At 64.4% G+C, this 21,369-nt stretch overlaps 2 protein-coding genes across 3 annotated transcripts in view; one reads left to right on the top strand and one right to left on the bottom strand.

Annotated features, from left to right (window-relative positions):
- B4GALNT1 (beta-1,4-N-acetyl-galactosaminyltransferase 1) overlaps positions 1-9,286 on the top strand; it is a 31,864-nt gene extending 22,578 nt beyond the window's left edge. The window contains exons 11-15 of one of the 2 annotated variants that reach the window (XM_084610035.1): positions 3,190-3,291; positions 4,342-4,532; positions 4,700-4,840; positions 6,351-6,588; positions 7,230-9,286. In XM_084610035.1, the coding sequence (XP_084466161.1) occupies positions 3,190-3,291; positions 4,342-4,532; positions 4,700-4,840; positions 6,351-6,588; positions 7,230-7,438 (881 nt within the window). In that variant the 3' untranslated portion in view covers positions 7,439-9,286. The remainder of the gene's footprint in view (positions 1-3,189; positions 3,292-4,341; positions 4,533-4,699; positions 4,841-6,350; positions 6,589-7,229) is intronic. The other variant, XM_084610036.1, reaches the window with a different exon arrangement.
- A 153-nt stretch (positions 9,287-9,439) lies between these two features.
- On the bottom strand, positions 9,440-17,673 carry LOC311510397 (solute carrier family 26 member 10-like). Its single transcript, XM_084610028.1, has 18 exons — positions 17,387-17,673; positions 16,429-16,539; positions 15,864-16,021; positions 15,429-15,593; positions 15,141-15,293; positions 14,865-14,947; positions 14,532-14,679; positions 14,191-14,304; positions 13,732-13,809; positions 13,362-13,457; positions 12,713-12,819; positions 12,260-12,329; positions 11,746-11,925; positions 11,277-11,331; positions 10,819-10,904; positions 10,654-10,708; positions 10,437-10,543; positions 9,440-9,948 (listed from the first exon to the last, which is right to left on the bottom strand). Exons 1-18 carry the CDS (start codon positions 17,646-17,648, stop codon positions 9,910-9,912), a joined length of 2,067 nt encoding a protein of 688 aa, XP_084466154.1. The 5' UTR covers positions 17,649-17,673; the 3' UTR covers positions 9,440-9,909.
- Positions 17,674-21,369: the final 3,696 nt, after the last annotated feature.

The raw sequence follows: 21,369 nt of genomic DNA, 5'->3' as shown, positions 1-21,369 counted from the left end.
GCAGGGAGGGGAGGGCCAGTCGGTCACCTCCCTCCTCAGCAAGTTCACAGATGACACTAAGCTGAGGGGAGTGGTAGATACGCTGGAGGGTAGGGATAGGGTCCAGAGGGACCTAGACAAATTGGACGATTGGGCCAAAAGAAATCTGATGAGGTTCAACAAGGACACGTGCAGAGTCCTGCACTTAGGACGGAAGGATCCCTGGCACTGCTACAGACTAGGGACCGAATGGCTCGGCAGCAGTTCTGCAGAAAAGGACCTAGGGGTGACAGTGGACGAGAGTCAGCAGGGTGCCCTTGTTGCCAAGAAGGCTAATGGCATATTGGGCTGCATTAGTAGGAGCATTGCCAGCAGATGGAGGGTAGTGATTATTCCCCTCTATTCAGCACTGGTGAGGGCCTCATCTGGAGTATTGCGTCCAGTTTTGGTTCCCCCACTACAGAAGGGATGTGGACAAATTGGAGAGAGCCCAGCGGAGGGCAACAGAAATGATCAGGGGGCTGGAGCACATGGCTTACGAGGAGAGGCTGAGGGAACTGGGGTTATTTAGTCTGCAGAAGAGAAGAGTGAGGGGGGATTTGATAGCAGCCTTCAACCACCTGAAGGGGGGTCCAAAGAGGATGGAGCTCGGCTGTTCTCACTGGTGGCAGATGACAGAACGAGGAGCAATGGTCTCAAGTTGCAGTGGGGGAGGTCTAGGTTGGATATTAGGAAAAACTATTTCACGAGGAGGGTGGAGAGGCACTGGAATGGGTTACTGAGGCGGTGGTGGAATCTCCTTCCTGAGAGGTTGTGACCGGTGCTGCCCGTGGGAGCCAGCTGAGGTCACTCAATTAGGGTGAACTGCGAACAAAACAGGGCAGGCAAACCCCAGAAGCTGGTGGATATTCCAAAACTTAGATTTACCAAGCCAGCAGAAAACAGCTTCTATAGCACCTCCTTGGTTACTCAGAAGTTCAAAGGACGCAGTTCCCTTAAAGGGCCCAGCCTCAGGCCTCTGTCCAGACACACTGTCAGATGTGATGATGGTTCCTGAAAATCTTGTCTCATCATATAAAAGAAAAGGTTCTTCTAACCCCAAAGGATCAGCCACACACCCAGGTCCAATTATAATTTAGATCTTACCCAAAATACACGCTCTAGTCAATTCTTGTTAACTAAACTAAAATTTATGAAAAAAGAAAAGAGCATGTTGGTTAAAAGATCAATACACAGACAGACTTGAGTTCAATTCTTGATGTTCAGGTACATAGCAGAGATGAGCTTGTAGTTGCCAAAAGTCCTTTTAGAAATAGTCCATAGGTTATAGTCCAATGTCCATATTCAGAGTGACTCCAGTCAGTGACTGGGGATCTCAATCCTTATGTCTTCAGGTTTCCCCCTCTTGAAACCCAAAGCAGATTGGAGATGAAGAAGGATCGTATCCCAAGGTTTTTATACATTTCCTGCAGCCTTTTGGCCTGAGAAAACAATAGGCTTAACTTTCCTTCTTCCAAACATCATGGCAATTAGCACAGGGTAATTTATCCATTAAACAGTTCAGATACAAGTTATCCCAACCTTCAAAGAGACATAGACAATAATACTGTTTCACTCAATTATCTTCCTAAATGTTAATATTCCTTTTTTGATCTTTGAATCAAAGCTATAGCCATAGACAAGACTTGTTTGCTTACATCACAAGACCTGAGCAAACATCTCCCCTTCTACCTCTAACAATGCCAGCTGCATTTCAAAGCTCTGTTCATTTCCATCTCTTCCTAACCAGTCTCTAAAGTTCCCCCATGGGTCAGGTCAGTCTGGGAGTTCATTAACTCTTTCTGGCCCTGTCACCTTTCAGTGAGATATTATATTACACTCCTAACATCACAGAGGTTTTTAAGGCCCGGCTCGACAAAGCCCTGGCTGGGATGATTTAGTTGGTATAGGTCCTGCTTTGAGCAGGGGGCTGGGACTAGATGGCCTCCTGAGATCTCTTCCAACCCTGATCTTCCAGGATTCTATGATTCATGGAGAGGGCAGGATCAGTACAGTCGCTCAGGGTGACCCAACCACAGAAGTTGGGGCGGCAGCCATTGAATGGAGCAGTTTTTAAAAGACCCCCCCACACCCATATTTACTTTCCCACCCTCCCGTTTAGCCCCTCTTCCCCTTTTCCCCTCTGGACAGTCCAGCCAGGCTCCATACCCCCTGTCCCCAGGATCTGGGCTCCACCCCAGTTTCTATGCAGCCCCTGCAGCGGGCCAGCCTCCCAAAGGGACCCACTCGTCCTGCAGCCTCTCCCTTGATCTGGGTCGGTTTCAGCCAGTCCTTTAACGACCCCCTTGTCCCACCCCAGGCTGTCACCTGTCCGCCCCCCACTCATGTTTCCTGCTCTGCCCCGGGAGCAGCTTTTGAACCGATTTGCACCCCCCGGGTAGCAAAGCAAAGTCCAGAGGGAAACTGAGGCACACACAGGCCTCAGCCAAACATTGCAGAAAATTCCCCCTTCATCACCCCCCAAACCTGCTTTTCCAAGGGGCGGGCGGCAACGGGCTGGTGCGGTCTTCAGCACTCCCCTCTCTGGGGCATCACCCGTATGGTCATCTGCCTCTTTGGCCTGAGCTGGGTCTGACTTAATATAGGGCCTAGGCTCCTCCCCCTCCCAGCAGCCTCTCATTGGAGCCTGTTGGGTGATACCCCAGTTCTCCCAGGTGGACACTGCAGTCACTCATGTGCTTGGCTCCAGAGCAGGGTGCTGGGGAGGGCTCTCCAGACAGGGTGGAGGCCAGAGAAGAGGTCAATATCTGGTGCCATCAGGCAGCCCTGGCAGGGGTAGATCTGCAAAACACCGGGTGAGGGAAGCCAATCCGGGGCACCGTAAAGAGTGGGCAGCTGCGCCCAGGGGGGCTGTTGCGGGGAGGGGAATATTTCCAGCCCCCAAACTGCAGAGACTGTCTGGGCAATGCGGCTGGCCTGTCCCCTCCCCTCCCGGGCCAGGGGCAGGGGGATGGCTGGCATGACGAGGCAGGCTGGGCTGTGGGAGGGGCACACGAGGTGGGTTGCGGGAGAAAGGAGATACCCCCATGGAATCCTGGGGAGTACTGGGCCCCTGGGGGCCCCCTCCTGCCAGGGGGCCCCTGTACCCCAGAACTTCCTCTGCGCTGACCCCTCCCCCTCCTCGTGCCCGTCTCCCCCTTTGTTTTCCAGTGCAGTTTGCCACCAATGGGCACCAGGCGTCTTTCACCATCCGAATCCGCCACGCACCCACGCCCAAGCTCTATAACCCGGGCTCCCCGGGCGAAGGCGGAGGTGAGTGCCAGGCGGGAGCCAGGGCCCAGTGAGGATCTGGGGGGGAGAGGGCGGGACGGGCCTGTGCCGGGTGACCTACAGGCTTCTGTAGTGGGGAGGGAAAGGTCAGCCCACGGTATTCAGGGTCAAGGCTGCCCCCACTGTCCCTCATAATCCTGCCTGCACCTCCCCACACAACTGGGGTCCCCCTGAATCCTGCCACGGCCTCCCTCCCTCTGACCTGGGATCCCCCTGAATCTTAGCACCGCCTCCCCACACAACCAGGGTCCCCTGAATCCTGCCACTGCCTTCCTCCCCCCAACCCAGGGTCCCCCTGAATCCTGCCTGCACCTCCACACACCACCGGGGTCCCCTGAATCCTGCCACTGCCTTCCTCCCCCCAACCAAGGGTCCCCCTGAATCCTGCCTGTGCCTCCCCACACAACCAGGATCCCCTGAATCCTGCCACTGCCTCCCGACCCGGGGTCCCCCTGAATCCTGCCACTGCCGCCCTCCCCCTGATCCAGGGTCCCCCTGAATCCTGCCTGCACCTCCACACGCCACCGGGGTCCCCTGAATCCTGCCACTGCCTTCCTCCTCCCGACCTGGGGTCGCCCTGAATCCTGCCTGTACCTCCCCACACAACTGGGGTCCCCTGTATCCTGCCGTAGCCTCTCCTCCGACCCAGGGTCCCCCTGAATCCTGCCTGCACCTCCACGCACCACCGGGGTCTCCTGAATCCTGCCACTGCCTTCCTCCCCCCGACCCGGGGTCCCCCTGAATCCTGCCTGTGCTTCCCCACATGACCGGGATCCCCTGAATCCTGGCACTGCCTCCCTCCCCACAACCCGGGGGCCCCCTGAATCCTGCCTGCACCTCCCCACACAACTGGGGTCCCCTGAATCCTGCCTGTCCAGCTCTCTATTGGGTGGAGCAGATGGCACCCAGCTGCAGCTATCTGAGGCTGGAATTGGGGGGGGGAGCTTGTCCTCCCAAGGCAGGATCCCCTCCCCCAGGGTCTGGAGTGCTGCTCCCCTTCCCCGCAAACCTCTGCCCCCCACCCTCCCCCAGCAGATTACAACATCACCGCCCTGGTCAGCATTGCGACCAAGACCTTCCTGCGGTACGACAAGCTGCGGGCGCTGATCGCCAGCATCCGCCGCTTCTACCCCACGGTGACCATCATCATCGCGGACGACAGCCAGCACCCCGAGCCCGTGGGCGGCCCCCACATTGAGCAGTACTTCATGCCCTTCGGCAAGGTGCGGGGCGCCGGGGGGGCGGTTGGGGCTGGGGCAGACACGGGCGCGGGACCGTGGGAAGACGGTGGGGTGGGGATCTTGGGGCAGGGGCCAGAAGAGACTGGGAGGGGGTGGGGCTCGGGTGGCCGGGCCAGGCACTGATGTGTCCCCCACTCTCCCCCACCCAGGGCTGGTTCGCAGGGCGCAATCTGGCCATTTCCCAGGTCACCACCAAGTACGTGCTGTGGGTGGATGACGACTTCATTTTCACGCCCCGCACCAGGGTGGAGAAGCTGGTGGACGTGCTGGAGAAAACCAGCCTGGACCTGGTGAGTGTGTGTGTGTGTGGGGGGAAATGTGGGGGGCTGGCCATGCCTCGGGGTGGGGGGGGAATTGCAGGGTGTCCAGCTATGCCTGGGGGGGGGATCCCCAGATCGTGCCTGGCTGGGGATGATGGGGGGAGTTCGGCCACACCTGGGCAGGGTGGGGGGCTCCTGAGAGTGGGATTCCACAGCTCCCCCCCACCCTGCCGCTCCCCCCACCCCCACCAGCTGCAGGGATCCCAGCATGGAGCCATGCGGCCCTTGGCGCAGGGAGGGAAGGGGAGCCCCCTAGTTGCCACTGCCAGGCATGACATGGTGGGAGTCACAGGAGCGGGACCCCAAGGCTTTCTCTCCTGCACCAGGCGGCTCCTGCCCCGGTGCATGGGGGGCACCCGAGTCCTCGCCCCAGGGGGCAGCGGGGCAGGATGGGTCACAGAAAGAATGCAGGTGTCAGAGCTCGCTGCACACTGACCCCAGGGAAGGGAGACCCAGGAGAAGGGGGGAGCTGGCCCAGGGCCCCCAAGGGAGGGAGACCCAGGAGAAGGGGGGAGCTGGCCCAGGGCCCCCAGGGGAGGGAGACCCAGGAGAAGGGGGGAGCTGGCCCAGGGACCCCAGGGGAGGGAGACCTGGGGGAGGGGGAGCTGGCCCAGGGCCTCCAGAGCGCTCAGGGGAGAAGTACCTAGGGGAGGGGGGGAGCTGGCCCAGGGACCCCAGGGGAGGGAGACCCGGGGGAGGGGGAGCTAGCCCAGGGCCCCCAGAGCGCTCAAGGGAGCAGTACCTAGGGGAGGTGGGGAGCTGGCCCAGGGACCCCAGGGGAGGGAGACCTGCGGGAGGGGGGGAGCTGGCCCAAGGCCCTCAGCGGAGCCGGGGAGGTGGCCCAGGAGATGCGGGGACCTGACCCAGGGCCCCCAGAGGACGGAACCCAGGGGAGGGGGTATCTGGCCTGGGGGGGGTTGGCCCAGGGCCCCCAGGGGAGTGGAACCTGGGGGAGGGGGGAGCTGGCCCAGGGCCCCTAGGGGAGGGAGACCCAGGGCCCCCAGAGCGCTCAAGGGAGCAGTACCTAGGGGAGGTGGGGAGCTGGCCCAGGGACCCCAGGGGAGGGAGACCCGGGGGAGGGGGAGCTGGCCCAGGGCCCCCAGAGCGCTTAGGGGAGCAGTACCTAGGGGAGGGGGGGAGCTGGCCCAAGGCCCTCAGCGGAGCCGGGGAGGTGGCCCAGGAGATGCGGGGACCTGACCCAGGGCCCCCAGAGGACGGAACCCAGGGGAGGGGGTATCTGGCCTGGGGGGGGGTTGGCCCAGGGCCCCCAGGGGAGTGGAACCTAGGGGAGGGGGGAGCTGGCCCAGGGCCCCCAGGGGATGGTGATGGTGACTCAGGGGAGAGGGGAGCCAGCCCATGGCTCCCAGGAAAGCATGGCCCCCATGGGAGCGGGCCCAGGGGAGGGGAAGCTGGTGCAGAGCCCCACGTGCTGCTCCCGGCAGCCCGTCTGTCCCGCTGTTCACGTCGGCGTGTCCGGCAGGTGGGGGGCGCAGTGCGGGAGATCACGGGGTTCACCACCACCTACCGGCAGAAGATCAGCGTGCAGGCAGGGGGCGAGGAGGGTGACTGCCTGCAGATACGCCAGGGCTACTACCATCTCCTCGAGGGCTTCCCCGGCTGCGTGGTCACCGATGGCGTCGTCAACTTCTTCCTGGCCCGCACGGCCAAGGTGCTGCAGGTGGGGTTTGACCCCCGGCTCAGCCGTGTCGCCCACCTCGGTGAGTGCGGGGGAAGGCTCGTGCCAGGGCTGCACCACACCACTGTAGCACCTGCATCATGGTTAAAGGGGGGGGGGGAGGGGGGCTGGGAGCCAGGACTCCTGGGTTCTATCCCCAGTTCTGGGAGGGAAGTGGGGTTTAGTGGTTAGAGCCGGGAGGGGTGGGGGGTGAGAGCCAGGACTCCTAGGTTCTATCCCCAGTTCTGCCACTGACTCACAGGGGCATTGGTCACCTCCCTTGCCTCAGTTTCCCTCCCTGTGGCATGGAGGTGCTGACATGGGGCTCCATTGCAGGCACACGGGGGCCCTGGCCAGCCGCAGCTCAGGCTGTGGGCTGTTGTCGTTCCCGCGTGGCGGTTAGCCAGGCAGGCCGGTGCCAAACAGAAGTCACCACTTTTTAACTCGAGGCATGGGACGCTTCATGGCAGTTTCCTGCCTCTGGGGCCTGGTTCCCAAAATCCCAAGGGGGGTCAGTGGGAGAGGTCACCAGGGGGTGTCTCAGGGGTCAGATCCTGGGAAGACCAGGGGGTCTGGGATGCAGGTTCGATCCCTGTTGCCCAGAGCCGACCCCCTCCCCCCAGTCATGCAGCGCTGAGCTGGCTAACCCAGCCCCTCCTGACCCCCGTGCCCTCCCTCCGGCAGAGTTCTTCATCGACGGGCTGGGCGTGCTGCACGTGGGCTCGTGTGCCGACGTGGTGGTGGATCACGCCTCCAAGATCAAGCTGCCCTGGCAGAAGACGGAGAGCGAGAAGCAATACGCCAAGTTCCGCTACCCCACCTCGGCCGACAGCAGCGTCAAACGCAGCCTTTTCTACTTCAAAAACCACTTCAAGTGTATGACGGGCAACTAGCCCCACCGGGCTACCAGCCCCGCCCTGCCAGTGAGCCGGACCCCAGGGGGAGCCCCCCCTCCCATGGAGCTGGGGCGTTTTATCCTTGTACCAGGCCAGGGAGATGACCCCTGCTACCCCTGGCTCGCCAGTGCCTCCCACCCAGCGCCATCCCCACGCCCTGCCAGCTTCAGGCTGTCTCCCTGGTGGGAAATCTCCCCCACTTTCCCAGCAGGCAGCAGGGCCTGGGGGAATCTAGAGTTGCACAGTGGGATACTGGGAAATTCCCTGGACAACAGGATGAGTGGCTGAGAATAGCTTACAGCACCCCCGTGGCCAAGCCCTCACCTTCCCCCGGAGACGCTGTTTTATATTGGACAGACCTGCCCCCCTTCACAGCCGGCTTTCTCCAGTGCCCCCTACAGGAGAGAAACAGTACAGCCCCCGCCCCTCCCAGCTGCCCTGGGACAAGGGTCAGGGCCTCATTTTATTTTGTGCCAAGTCTTTATAGGCCCCAGCTGCCCCCCCCCAGGAGAGTTCCAACTTCAAGCCAGAGCCTGCAGTGGGGGGGCAGCCCCGCCAGCAAGGGGAAGGGCTGATGCCCATGGCTGGGTTGCAGGGGCAGAGGTCTCTTTCCAGGACCGAGGACTCTTTCTATACAGAATCCAAGAGCAGGGGCACAAGGCGAAGGGTCAAGGGGACTGGCCCCATCTTTGCCCCACACACTGGCCGGCCCCAATCCCATGCTGCTCCGAGCAGGCCCCACGGCCAGAGCGTGGGAGGGTTCTGGTTTCTAACCCCGGGTACCGGCGGGGCAGGAGCTGGCTGGTGTCTCTGGGAACTGGAGGCAGGACACTGGGAACCGTTTGTGTCGTGCGTGTGCGTGTATTTAATGTGAGCAAGTGAGGAGCCAGGCGCTGTCAGGCTGCACCCAAGGGAGAGCTGGAGATGGCAGATGGGCTTGAGCTGCCATCCCCACCTGCAGATTTCTACGGGTGACAGAGAGGTGACGTTTTAAAGGGAAAAAAAGATGTTTTTATTTAAAAAACAAAAATGCATTTACAAGTACTCTCTTTGCCCTAAAGGCCATCCTGAGCCCCGCCCCCTCATCCTGAGCCCCGCCCCCTCATCCTGAGCCCCGCCCCCTCTACCTTGATTCCTAGTCATGTTTTAGCCGAACCAGAGAAAAACTTTTTTTTTTTTTTTTTAAAGTACAAAGGTTGGGCTCTGAAGAGCCAGTGGGGTGGTGACCTCAGAGGGAGCAGCCCATGGGGATACCCCCTGCAGTCCCCAAAGCCTGCCCACTGTGTCCCCCCCCATGGCTGCAATGTCACCCTCTAGTGGCCCAGCTCTGTAATGCGCCTCTCCAGCCACCCAGAGCAGGGGTTGGAGGGGAGTTTGGCACCAGCCCATTGCTAGCAAGATGGTAGCGTGATGCCAGCCTGGGGCTGGGGGGCAGCCCTGGGGGTGCTGAAGCATGTTATGGGGCAGGAGTCGCATGCTGAGGGAACAGATGCAGCCTGTGGCCTTTCAGGCCATGCTGGGGGCCAGGGCCAGCCATCAGCCAGATTGGGGGGGGGTGGGGGGGGGGATGATTATGCCCTGAGCTCCATCTCAGCCCCCCCCCCCCAGGAAGTGGGAGGGGGAAGGGCTGGATGCAGGGGGCCACCCCAGCCAGGGGGAGGCCCCTGCCTGCCAAAGCACATTCCCTCCTGTCCCTTCCCTGCGTGAAGTGGCCAGGGGCAGCTGCCCTTGTGCCATGCCACCGTGACACCAGCGGCCACAGCAGCCCCCGCCCCAGGGGGCTGTGGGAGTTAGCCCCCCCCAGCACAAATAAAAAGGGATTTTGGTTCCTTTCTGTGGTTTAAACTCTGTCTGTGAGTCTCTGTCGGGGGAAGGGGCAATTAAAATCCAGCTCCTACCCTGATCCCATCACCTTGCAGCTGGCAGGGTAGATCTTTCTTTCCCCTGGTGCTGGAGAATGCCCCCCCCCCCACACAGGCTGGGGAGGGGAGGGACGAGGCATAGAGCCCCCTCCCCCAACCAGAATGCCAGCACCCCCACACATGCTCTTCCCAGCTGTAGTGGGCCTGGCCCCCATAACTCCCTGCCCCCACCCCCCATCCTTTGGGCACCTGCAGGGGCAGACAGGCTGCTGCTACACTGGCACCTCGGCACCTGCTCTGCCCCCTTGGATTCCCAGCCAGCACCAGGCCTGCCTGCCGGCCGGCCGCAAGGAAACTGCTCACACCAGGTCAGGTCCCCCTGGCGACCTGGGCAGGAGGCCCCCTCCGTCCTGGGAGCAGGCAACTGCCCAACTACGGCTCTGTGGTCTGCGAACGGCTCCTTGGCCCCCTGGTCCTGAGGAGGCCCTGTGGGCAGAGCAGGAATTCACAGCACCTGGAGATCAACCTGCTGTTGCGGCCCAAGAGCCGATCTGGTCCCGGGGGCCCTACAGGCCGGGTGGTGCCTGCGATCCATTGCCAGGGGCCCTACACCCAGATTGCCAGATTCTTCTCGGCCACCTTTTCCTGGGTGGAAACAGAGCCAGCGTGAATCCTGGGCACGAGTCACATTCTGCTCCCAGCCCCCCTGCCAAAGCCAGCTGTCCTGCAGGAATAGGGTTGGGGGAGCCTGGCTCATTAGGAGTCTCTGACCACGTTACCAGCTCCCCCCAGGGCACCGAACTGCCCCCACACGCCCCACCCATTCTGCAAAAGCTGGAGCTGTCAGTCCCTGCTGGCCTCTATCAAAGATGGCTGGGAATGGGACATGGATGCAGAAAGGGCTCCCCCGCCCTGGGGCTGGATTGGAGCTGGCATGCCCTACAGGGCAAAGGCCCTGTGTCCCATTCTCCAGCCCCTGGGCCAGCCAGCTGCTCCATCTAGGTCTGGATCAGAGCCCGTGTCCCTAGAGGGAGCAGACCCACCCCCCTCCCAACCAGCCCCCTAAGAGCCAGATTAGAACTGGCACCCCCTAGGAACTTAGAACTGGGGAACCCCTGCGCCAGCCCCCTCACCGCGGTTTGCGTGATGCACGCGATGGCGTCCTGGACCGTCACAAACACCTGCTGTGGGGAGAGGTGCTGCCCCAGGCCGCTGCTGGTCAGCGTCTCCAGGACCTCACCTGCAGCAAGGGAAATGAGGAGACACTGCTCAGCCTAGCCCCCCCTCGGCACAGCGCTGGGCTCTGAGGGGCTGGGAGGGGGGCAGCGGGGACCCCCTGCCTCAACTCACCATTACATGCTGCCAGGTTCATGCGGATGCCAGCCTTCTGGCACCCCACGCACATCTGCAAGGCAAGGAGAGGGCAGGCTGGCATCTCTAGGAGTGGGTGGAGCCACATCCCAGCCCCGCCTCCCATCTGGCCGCAGGGCCCCCCACACCAGCTGCCCCTGGTACCTGAATGAGCAGCCGGGCCCCGGCAGAGTCCACGAAGGCAATCCCGCTGCAGTCGAGGATCGCAGCCTGGGTCCTGCCAGTGGTGCCTGCCCAGGGGAGAGGGGAGGGGGTGACTGCATGATCCCCCCCAGCCTGAGGATGGGGCAGCTCTGCAGAGACTCCCACAGGGGCCGGGCCCTGTGATCCCAGCCAGACGGGCCCCCGCACTGCCGAGCGCAGCTGCCAGCGAGACCCCTCCCTACAGAGGGGTGAGGGCTGGGAGACTCAGGGCTGCCACCCTGCCCTGCCAAGACCCCCCTCCAGAGGAGGATCCACCTCCACAGCCCCCCCACCCCAGCCCATGAGGGGGCCACTGAGTGCCACCCGGGCTGCTGAGATCTGGGACAGACACCTGCCCCCCACCATACCAGCACCCCCCCCAAACTAGGGAGTGGGAGCTGCGGGGGGGCCCTGCGTACCTGAGCTGGGGCACCCGGCTCTCCCATCGGGCACAGAGCTGGGGACACAGGTTTCCTGAGGGAAACAAGTCTGTTAATGCCACCTCTTTGGTCACCCAAAACCCCGCCCAGGGCCCTGCCAGGATCCCCCGCTCCCCCCAAGACACCCCACCACCACCTCCAGCCCAAAGCTAAGTCCCACCTCCAGTGGGAACAGCAAGGAACCCCCCTCCCCGCAGCAGGGGCAGGGGAGAAGCAGATGCAAGGCCAGGGCTGAGCATCTCCAGAGACATGCCGGCAGCTGGGTTCCCCTGGGGGAGGACCCCTGGGATTCGGGAAAGAAGCCCCTCAGCCAGGATCATGGGGTCAGCAGGCCCATGGGCACAGGATCGGACTTGCCCAAATCCTGCCCACCTGCCCTGCTCCCACACCCCAGGACTGAGCTGCCCCTCCACCCCTCCCGCCCCCAGATCGCTGCTGGTCCCCTTACCACAGTGCTGATGCTCATTTTGGCCCCACTCTCCAAGGCCCACACCGCCTTCTTCCCCCGGCTGCCCTCTGGCCGGCTCAGGCCCAGCTGCCGGCTCAGCGCCTCACGGAAGAAGCCGCAGTTGCCATAGTAGATGGGGGCGTGGTAAGCCACGATCGTCACGCCGGGGATCTCAAAGCACTGGGGGGACAGAGCACTGGCTGCAGCATGGGAGGGACACCCACCCCCATGGAAAGGGCCTGCATCTGCCCCGCCCCCCACCGCAAACAGAGGGAGGTTTGGGTGCTGAATTGCCCCACGGCAGTGGGGAAGAGCGCGGAGAGATCAGCCCTGCCTCTCGGGACACGGACAGCCCAGGTGCCATCTGAATGGAGCCCAGGGCAAGCCTCCACCACATCCTTCCCAATGCGACCCACTCACCCGCCTGCTGCCTCTGCCCAGTGCTCTCAGCCAGCCCACCCCAGGTGGGTGGCTGGGAGCCCCAGGTCACGCCCAGACCCCTCGGCGCCCGTACCTTGCTGTAACGTTGGACAGGCCGGTAGATTTCCGTGTTGGCCGCTTTGCCCAGCACCATACACTCGGCCCTGTGGGAGAGGAAGGTGCATAAGGCAGGGAGACGTTTGGCCGTGCCAAGGCCAGGCTGGCCCTGGTCCCGGCTGGAGAGAAGAGGTCCCATCTTCCCCCTGGGAGGGCATTGGCCAGAGAAAGGGACAGCAGCTGGGAAGGCAGATTCCTGCCTCGCAACCCTCCTCCCGTCGTCTTCCTCCTCCTCCGATAATCAGATCTCCAAGCAGCCACGGCCAGCCAGCTCCTTGCGGGGGGCTTGTGCCTGGAGCAGGGATCATGGGGCAGATAGAGCTGCCCCCCCCCAGCCCATGCCAGAGCTGGATGCAGCTCCCTGGCTCTGCAGGTTCCCAGCAAACGAGCCCAGACGTGGGGCTGGGCAGGGCGCCTGGCACTCCGGTACCTCTGTGTGCGGTAGAGGACAGTCATCATGGAGAACACGACCCCCACGGCCAGGCCCACATCCACATTCAGCACCACCACGGCCAGCCAGGTGACCACCCAGACAGCCTGGAACGAGAGCGCGGGGGTCAGAGGGGAATTGAGGAAGGGGGACGTTGGGCCAGCTGGTCCCCCTGGGGACCATACACTTGCTGATCACACAGAGGACCCAGTGAGGTTACATTGGGGCGAATCTACCCTAGGAGTCTCCGGAGGCAGCGTGCTCCAGCGGGGACTTGGAGAGCCAGGTACTAGGCCCACAGCCCTGCTGTGTGACCTGGGACCTCTACCCTCTCCGTGCTGCCAACCCCTCATCTAGTTCGATTGAGTTTGGGGACAGTCTCGCTCTGTGCCAGGCATTGCCCTGGCACAATGGGGCGTTTCCAGGGCTGGAGAGCTCTGCCTCTCGGCATCAGCATGTTGGGGCCCCTGCTCTCTGCTTTGGCCGATTTCAGTGGGGTGGAGCTGGCCCAGAACAGCTCTTGGAGGGCTGGGCCAGCCTGGCAATGCCTACCCCGTACCCTGGGGCAGCGGCATGCCTGGCTCAGGCATGAAACCCAGGGCCTGCCCCGCCCGGGGTGAGGGGGCAGGGGAAGGGCGCAGCTGCTTACGAAGTCAATCCGGCTGATCCTCCAGAGCTCGGGCAAGTCCCAGAACTGCAGGACCATCTGGCGCAGGCTGGTGACGTTGATACAGGCCAGGACAGCCTAGGTGGGGGAGAACGGGCATGAGGGGCAAGCGGCCATCCCCTGCACTGTGCTAGCTGGTGCCAAGGCAGCCAGGAAAGGGAGCTCTTCCCAGGATGGCTGGGGGCAAAGGGAAAAGAGCCAGCTAGTCACAGGGCAACCAGCCCACAAGAGATTTGAGCACAAGGGCTGTCTGTGCCCCATGGGATGGGGGCATTGGGCCTGGCAGCCCCAGGGGCTATGGGGGTGGGCACCAGCCCTTCCCCAGGTCACACACACATGGCCCCAGCCTCACCTTGGGCAGGTAGTGGAAGAGGGGTCCGAGCCACATGAGGACCATGAGCACCACCGCGCCGGAGAAGAAGCCCGCGAGCTGCAGAAGAGGAGGGCGGATTAGCGGGCAGGCTCTGCCAGGGCGGTGTGGCCAGCGCTGGGCCCTGCGGGGGGAGGCAGGGGTCACCAGGACAGCACGGAGAAAGCCCTAGACCCCAGAGAAGCCCCCCCATTCTTCGTGCCCTGCTCGGGGCCTCAGTGCCGGCCTCCTCTGCCCTGCGTCCGAGGAGGAGAGGGCTCCACCTGTGCCCGGCCACACAGGCCAACTGGCCACTAAGCTGAGACCTGGCAAACTCACTGCACAAGCCAGCCAGGGCTGCAGAACAGATGGGGGAGACCCCCATTAGCTAGGGAGCATGAGACTCTCACCTGCTGCACACACGCCATGGTCCAACCCCCAGTTCTGCAGAGTCCCCCATACCTGCGTGTGCCCCCCCGCACTCTCCAGGATGTTGGTGGTCGCCAGGGTGGCTGAGCTCGGGAAGCAGGTGAAGAGGGAGGAGACCAGGTTGGAAACACCATGGGCCAGCAGCTCCTGTGGGGCGGGGACAAAGACAGGTCAGGGCTACAGGGACCAGCCGGGAGGGAGCCCAGATGCACTAGGGGGCAGGCAAGACACTGGGGCCTCCCAGCTGGAAGAGGGACCAGGTGGGCGGGAGAGGGACTGATCCTGGGCACAGGGCCCTGGGCAGCCGCTGGCAATAGAGAGGCCAGGCCGGGCAGTGCCTCCCCCCGCCAGCAGCTCGCGTCCGGCCCACACACCTGGTTGGGGTTGATGGTGTAGCCATGCTTCTCAGCATAGATCATGGCCAGCGACACAGAGACGGCATAGGCCACAAAAGCGACCGCCACAGTGTCCCCAAGCACCTGAGGCAGCAACTGCAGGGCCGGGAGCCGGGGCTGCGGGAACCTGCGCGAGAGACAGAGGCGGTCACCAGGCCGGGTGGGACGAGCCCAGAGCCGCCCTGGGCTGGGAGGAGACACGTCCCTAGCCCTGGCCAGGCAGAGATGCTGCCTGGGCCACAAGGGGCTGCCCTGGGTGGCCCCACGTGCTGCCACAGAGGGGGCAGGCAGGGGGCCCTGGTGACTCCTCACCCAGCTGGCAGGTGGCCGACTACCTGCACGTCATAGCGTGTGTCCAGGGAGGAGGCAAAGCAGACGCCGGTGGCCGCCAGCACCTGGGGAGAGAGCAGAGACTGGTGGGTTACACTGCCCAGGGTGGCACCAACCCTCCCATGCCCACAGCCCACCCCCGCTGGACCCCCACTCCCCGCCTCGTCCCCGTGCTGCTCAGAGGACGTGGCTGTGGGTGCAGGGCCAGGGGAGACAGCGCAGGATCCGTGCAGGGCGGATCCGGGCAGGGGCACGTACCACCACGATCTCCCCCGGAATGGGTGTCCGCAGCTTGCTCCGGAAGCGGGTGTTGATCTCCTTGATGGGCACCAGCAGGGCCAGGCAGAGGGCGGAGATGAGCAGCTCGGTCATGTTGGTCCGGGGCAGAGCCTGTGCCACCGATGCCAGTGTCTGGGGGCAGCACAGGGTGCGTTACATGCGGGCCATGGGGGAAGCCTGCTCCCAGCTCTCCCCCGGCCCCATTCCACCTCCCTGCCCCCTTTCTCTCCCCACCACCCCACGCTGCCCCCACCGGGCCGGACGCACCTTGAAGATGGTGAAGGAGCCCGTGCAGCGGGGCAGGGGCAGGCCCAGCAGGCTGGGCAGCTGGGAGACCAAGACATGCAGGGCAGCCCCGTTGGTGAAGGCCTTGATGATGGGCTCCGAGAGGTAGGTGGCCAGGAAGCCCAGCTGGACCACGAACATCACCACCTGGGGGAGGGGAGAGGGAAGGGACATCAGCGCTGCCCGGTGTACGGCACAGTGCCCGGGGCCTCCCCTCCACCCCCCAGGGTTCCTCCTCTCCCCCCCATAGATCCCTGCCCAACTCCCCTCCAGCCAGGGTCCCACCTCTCCCCCCACCCTGGATCCTTGCCCCACTCCCCTCCCATCATCCATGCCCTGTCCACCTTCCACCGTTCCCACCATCTCCAGGGAGGGTCCCTGCCCCAGGTTCTGGCAGCCCGGCGGGCACGGACTCACCATGAGGAGCCCCACGAGGAAGGCCATGGCACCAGCCACACCAACGCGGCGCTCCTCCACCCACGCCAGCTCCGCGCTGGTTGCATTGGGCCCCAGGGGCCAGGGCACCAGCTGCTCCACCGCAGCGCCCGTCATCAGGCTCACCACGGCAAAGGTGCCTGGGGAGGGGGAGGGAGACGCAGCCCCTGAGCGCTGCCCACCCACGGCCTGCCCAGAAAGTGCTACCTGCCGTCCCCCCCCCACCTCTGCCCGCCCCATCCATGCACAGATCCCCCCACTGCCTCTAGCCCCATCTCCCATGGATTTCTGCCCCCTGCGTATCACCCCACACACACACCCCGTGCCCCACATTCTGGGGGAGGGCACAGCTGGCATCCACCTTCCTAGCTTTGGGAGGGCACCATCAGGGGTGGGGCCCTGTTCAGCCCCTCGGTTGGTTATTGGGATCTTCCCCCCCTCTCCCTATCATGGGAACAGGCTGCTGGCACAGGGATGCCCGAGGAACCGGACACCCCTCCCCCACCATTTAACCCCGCCGAGCCTTGGGCACCGGTGGTCCACTCACCAGTAGAGACGTGGCGCCCGGTGCCAAAGAGCATGTAAAGGATGACAGGGAAGAAGGAGGTGTAGAGTCCGTAGACAGGGGCCACGGAGGCCAGGAGGGCAAAGGCCATGCCTGCGGGGACCCGAGACAAGCAGGGGGGTAAGCCGGGGGGTGGCTGAGACCGCAACCGCCCCCGCTGATCTCCTAAGGACTGAGCAGCCGCAGCCCACTGAGAGCTCAGGGATGCTGCTCCGCCCCGAGATCCCAGCAGGAGGGTGAGACAGACTGAGATGCAGGGGGGTCAGAGCAGCCCCCCCAAACAGAGGGCTCCTGAGGCCAGACCCCGTCAGCACCACAGGGTCCAGCCTGTCTAAACCTTGCCCTTCTCCATGGCTTTGTTATCGCCACACCCAGGGGGAAACGGAGGCCCCGAGGGGTGGAAGGACAGCAAGTCAGAGGCAGAGCTAGGAATGGAACCCAGGCGTCCTGGCTCCCAGCCCCCCTGCTCTAACCACTAGACCCCACTCTCCTCCCAGAGCTGGGGCGAGAACCCAGGCGTCCTGGCTCCCAGCCCACACTGATCTCACGCACCAGACCCCACCGCCCTCCCACAGCAGGGAAGAGAACCCAGGAGTCCCGGCCCGACTCCCAGCCCCCCTGCTCTAACCACTAGACCCCACTCTCCTCCCAGAGCTGGGGCGAGAACCCAGGCGTCCTGGCTCCCAAGCCTTCTGTTCTAACCACTGGACCCGGCTGCCCCAGGAGTCCCGGCTCGCCGTCCTTCCCGTGCCCCAGGCAGAACGGCTCCAGGGCTGGGATCCGTCTCTCCACCGGAGACCCTGCAGCTACCCGCCTTGGGGCGCCCGAGCCCGGGGAGAGATGCGGGGCAGCCGAGGCAGGGGACCGTGAGACAGCTTGGGGGGGGGGGGGAATAGGTCGAGCCCCCTGGAGAGCGGGGGGGCCCGGGGCAGCTGCTCACCCTGGGGGATGTGCACGACCCCCACGGTGAGCCCGGCCAGCGCGTCCCCCAGCAGCCAGGTCCCCGGCCGGTAGCCCGGCAGCCAGGCGGCGATGGGCAGCCGGCGCTGGAGGAGCCGCAGCGCGGCCGCCCCGGAGCAGCGGCAGCCCCGGGCCACCCGCCGGCGCAGCGCCCCGGCCGGGCTGCCCCGGGGCTCGGGCGCCCCGTAGAGCTGCTGGAAGCGCTGCTCGGTGAAGGCCCGGCCCGGCGCCAGGCGGCTCATGCTGGCGGCCCGGGCGGGCTGGGCGCGGGGCCCCTTTTATCGCCCGGCCCCGGCCCCGGCCCCGGCCCCGGCCCCCGCCAAGCCCCGCCCCTCTCGGGCGGCCCCGCCTCCTCTGACCCACAGACCCTCCCCCCGCCCCGGCTCCCAGCTAACCCCCCTCTGACCCGCAGCCCCCCCCTGCTCCCATCTACCCCCCCGACCCACAGCCCCCCCAGCTCCTATCTACCCCCTACCCTCTGACCCACAGCCCCCCCAGCTCCTATCTACTCACTACCCTCTGACCCACAGCCCCCCCGGCTTCCATCTCCCCCCCCGACCCACAGCCCCCCCAGCTCCTATCTACCCCCTACCCTCTGACCCACAGCCCCCCCCGGCTTCCATCTCCCCCCCCCCGACCCACAGCCCCCCCAGCTCCTATCTACCCCCTACCCTCTGACCCACAGCCCCCCCCAGCTCCTATCTACCCCCTACCCTCTGACCCACAGCCCCCCCGGCTTCCATCTCCCCCCCCCGACCCACAGCCCCCCCAGCTCCTATCTACCCCCTACCCTCTGACCCACAGCCCCCCCAGCTCCTATCTACCCACTACCCTCTGACCCATAGCCCCCCCGCCCGGGCTCCCATCTAACCCCCCTCTGACCCGCAGCCCCCCCCGCTCCCATCTACCCCCCGACCCACAGCCCCCCCAGCTCCTATCTACCCACTACCCTCTGACCCGCAGCCCCCCCCGGCTTCCATCTCCCCCCCCGACCCACAGCCCCCCCAGCTCCTATCTACCCACTACCCTCTGACCCGCAGCCCCCCCAGCTCCCATCTCCCCCCCAACCCACAGTCCCCACAGCTCCTATCTACCCCCTACCCTCTGACCCACAGCCCCCCCCGCTCCCATCTACCCCCCAACCCACAGCCCCCCCAGCTCCTATCTACCCACTACCCTCTGACCCACAGCCCCCCCCAGCTTCCATCTCCCCCCCGACCCACAGCCCCCTCAGCTCCTATCTACCCACTACCCTCTGACCCGCAGCCCCCCCCGGCTTCCATCTACCCCCGATCCACAGCCCCCCCAGCTCCTATCTACCCACTACCCTCTGACCCGCAGCCCCCCCCGGCTCCCATCTACCCCCGATCCACAGCCCCCCCAGCTCCTATCTACCCACTACCCTCTGACCCGCAGCCCCCCCCGGCTCCCATCTACCCTCGATCCACAGCCCCCCCAGCTCCTATCTACCCACTACCCTCTGACCCACAGCCCCCCCGGCTCCCATCTACCCCCCAACCACAGTCCCCACAGCTCCTATCTACCCCCTACCCTCTGACCCATAGCCCCTCCCACCCGGGCTCCCATCTAACCCCCATCTGACCCACAGCCCCCCCCCCGGCTCCCATCTACCCCCCGACCCACAGCCCCCACAGCTCCTATCTACCCCCAACCCTCTGACCCACAGCCCCCCCGCCCGGGTTCCCATCTAACCCCCATCTGACCCACAGCCTCCCCCCCCGGGCTGCCATCTACCCCCTACCCTCTGACCCACAGCTCCCTCCCCGGGCTCCAATCTAACCCCCCTCTGACCCACAGCCCCCCTGGCTCCCATCTACCCCCGCAACCCACAGCCCTCCCCCAGGTCCAACTACCCCCCTCTGACCCACAGCTCCTTCACCACTATCATCCCTAGAGACCAGTAAAGGCCGGGCACTGGCTGGAGAGGGGGCTGAGCCCAGGCAGGCCAGAGCCGTGCCTGGGACACAAGGAGCATCCTGCCCCTGAGCGCTGATCCTGCACGATGCCCAGCCAGCTCCCCCTGACCCCGGGGGCCCAGCTCCTGGCAGAATTAGGCCCTTTGGATTCTGCACCCCCACGTTCCCAAGGCAGAATGGGGGTGTGAACAGAGCGCCAATGCACCCCCGGTCATGCCCACTGCTCCCTGCCCAGTCTGGGGGCTGCACCCAGAGAGCCTGGTGCCTTCAGGAGGTGGGGGGGGTACACTGTACCATCCCTCTCCTCTGCCTCCAGCAGCCACCGGGCCTCCTCCCATCCCAATCTCCAAGCCCCCCGCCCCACAATGGGGTCTCTGTGGCCCCCCACCCAAGAGCTGTCACCCCATATCCTGTTTGCCAGCCCAGCTGGGGGACACCCCTCCCCTCGCCCCAGGCAACCAGATGGATTCAGCCCCCTGATTGCCGAGGAGCCGCTGGGGGTGGGGGGGCAGCCTCAGCAGAGAGGCTGGGGGCTGAACAGGCCACTGAGGCCAAGCTCCCCTCAGCCTGTTGGGGAGGGGGGCCCTGCCAGGTGTGCCCTGTCCTGTCACATTGGGAGGGGCCCACATGCGTGGCAGCCCCATCCTCCTGGGGGTCTCTGAGCACCTGAACCCCAGAAGCCCTGCAGCCAGGCAGCCCCCCCGCCCCAGGCCACTCCCCGTCTCCATTCTCCCCTGCCCCCCCCCCCCCGCCACCCAGCCTGGCCTCTAGGTAACCTGGGAACTCAGGAGTGAATCCTTCCCTATAAACAGGATCTTCCCATTGAACTAAATCCCGCCAGGGAGGAAACCACTCCCCCAGCAGCCCCATGTCCCCCTCGGCCCGGCCTGGGGCCTGCTCCCAGGAGCCCGACTCATGCCTGGCCCCGCTAAGCTAAACACAGGAACTATCATGCGCCCAGGGCCGAGCCAAGCACACGCGGCGCATCGGGCCAGCAATGGCCCGTAGCCAGAAGCCTCCTGCTCCGGGTCTCCCTGAAACCCCCCGACGGCCGGAAGCTGGGACGGGACGCCAGGGGAAGGATCACTCGATAACCGCCCTGGTCTGGCACCAGCCCCGGTCGGAGACAGGCCACTGGCTGAGCTGGGCCGTCGGGCTGCCCGAGCACCAGCCACATTTCTCCCGCCCCCCACCCCCGAGGCGCCGTGCGGGGAGGGCGATGCCCCCGGCCTTTGGGGAGGGGGGAAAGGCAGCTGATCGTCTACATGCCTCCCCTGCCCCCCCATCAGTCTGTCCATCCCCCTATGCCCCCCTCTATTCCCACCCCATCCACCGCTACCCAGCCACCCCCATCCATTCTGCCCTAGTTCCATCTATCCCCCTCTATCCATCCATCCCCACCCGCACCCCTGTCCCCATCTGTAGGGCCCCTTTTGTCTGTCTGCTTCCCCCACCCCATCCCGCCCATGACTGTGGTATCGAACGGTTGATCCCAGGTTCTGAAAATCCGTGTTCCCCCCCAGTTATGGAAGGGAAATTGCACCCATCCCCCCAGTTATGGAAGGGAAGCCGCAGGGGGGCAGGATCCTTAGGGCTCTGGCAAGCAGGCCCCCCTGCTCCACGCCACACACAGGAGAGTCACGTGGCTTTCCACAGCCGCCGCACTGAGGAAGAGGAACCCCTGTCTCCAGCGCCCTCCACCCCAGCTCCTGGCTGTCTGGCTGCCCTGAAGCCTGGCTGCCCACCCCCATACACACAGATTCAAGGGCAGGTGCAGACTATAACATCCATTGCAATGATGCCTCGGCCTGTGTCCTTTTCCAAGCACTTCTAGCCAGTAGGAGCACAGGAAATGGGGAAGGGGGGGTCCCATTTAGCCCGGGGAGGGGGAGGCATTTAACCTTTTGGATGCTGGACTGTTCAAGGCAGATGCTCTCCCACGGGGATCACATTCTTCTCTCACTGCAGCCAATGGGAGTTAGGCACCGAAATACCTGTGTGGCATGGGGCTAAAGGCCTTGGCGGC

Source organism: Lepidochelys olivacea (assembly GCF_965140295.1).
Source record: "Lepidochelys olivacea isolate rLepOli2 genome assembly, chromosome: 20".
NCBI lineage: Eukaryota > Metazoa > Chordata > Testudines > Cheloniidae > Lepidochelys > Lepidochelys olivacea.
This window is presented reverse-complemented; position numbering and strand designations above follow the sequence as displayed.

Excerpts from the sequence above, each read along its gene's own strand:
- LOC311510397 (XM_084610028.1), bottom strand. The coding sequence starts at position 17,648 with ATGAGCCGCCTGGCGCCGGGCCGGGCCTTCACCGAGCAGCGCTTCCAG. Across the intron at positions 16,540-17,386 it reads GGTCGTGCACATCCCCCAGG|GCATGGCCTTTGCCCTCCTG; the intron begins GTGAGCAGCTGC and ends GGGTCCCCGCAG. Across the intron at positions 14,305-14,531 it reads ACACCATCAACCCCAACCAG|GAGCTGCTGGCCCATGGTGT; the intron begins GTGTGTGGGCCG and ends CCCGCCCCACAG.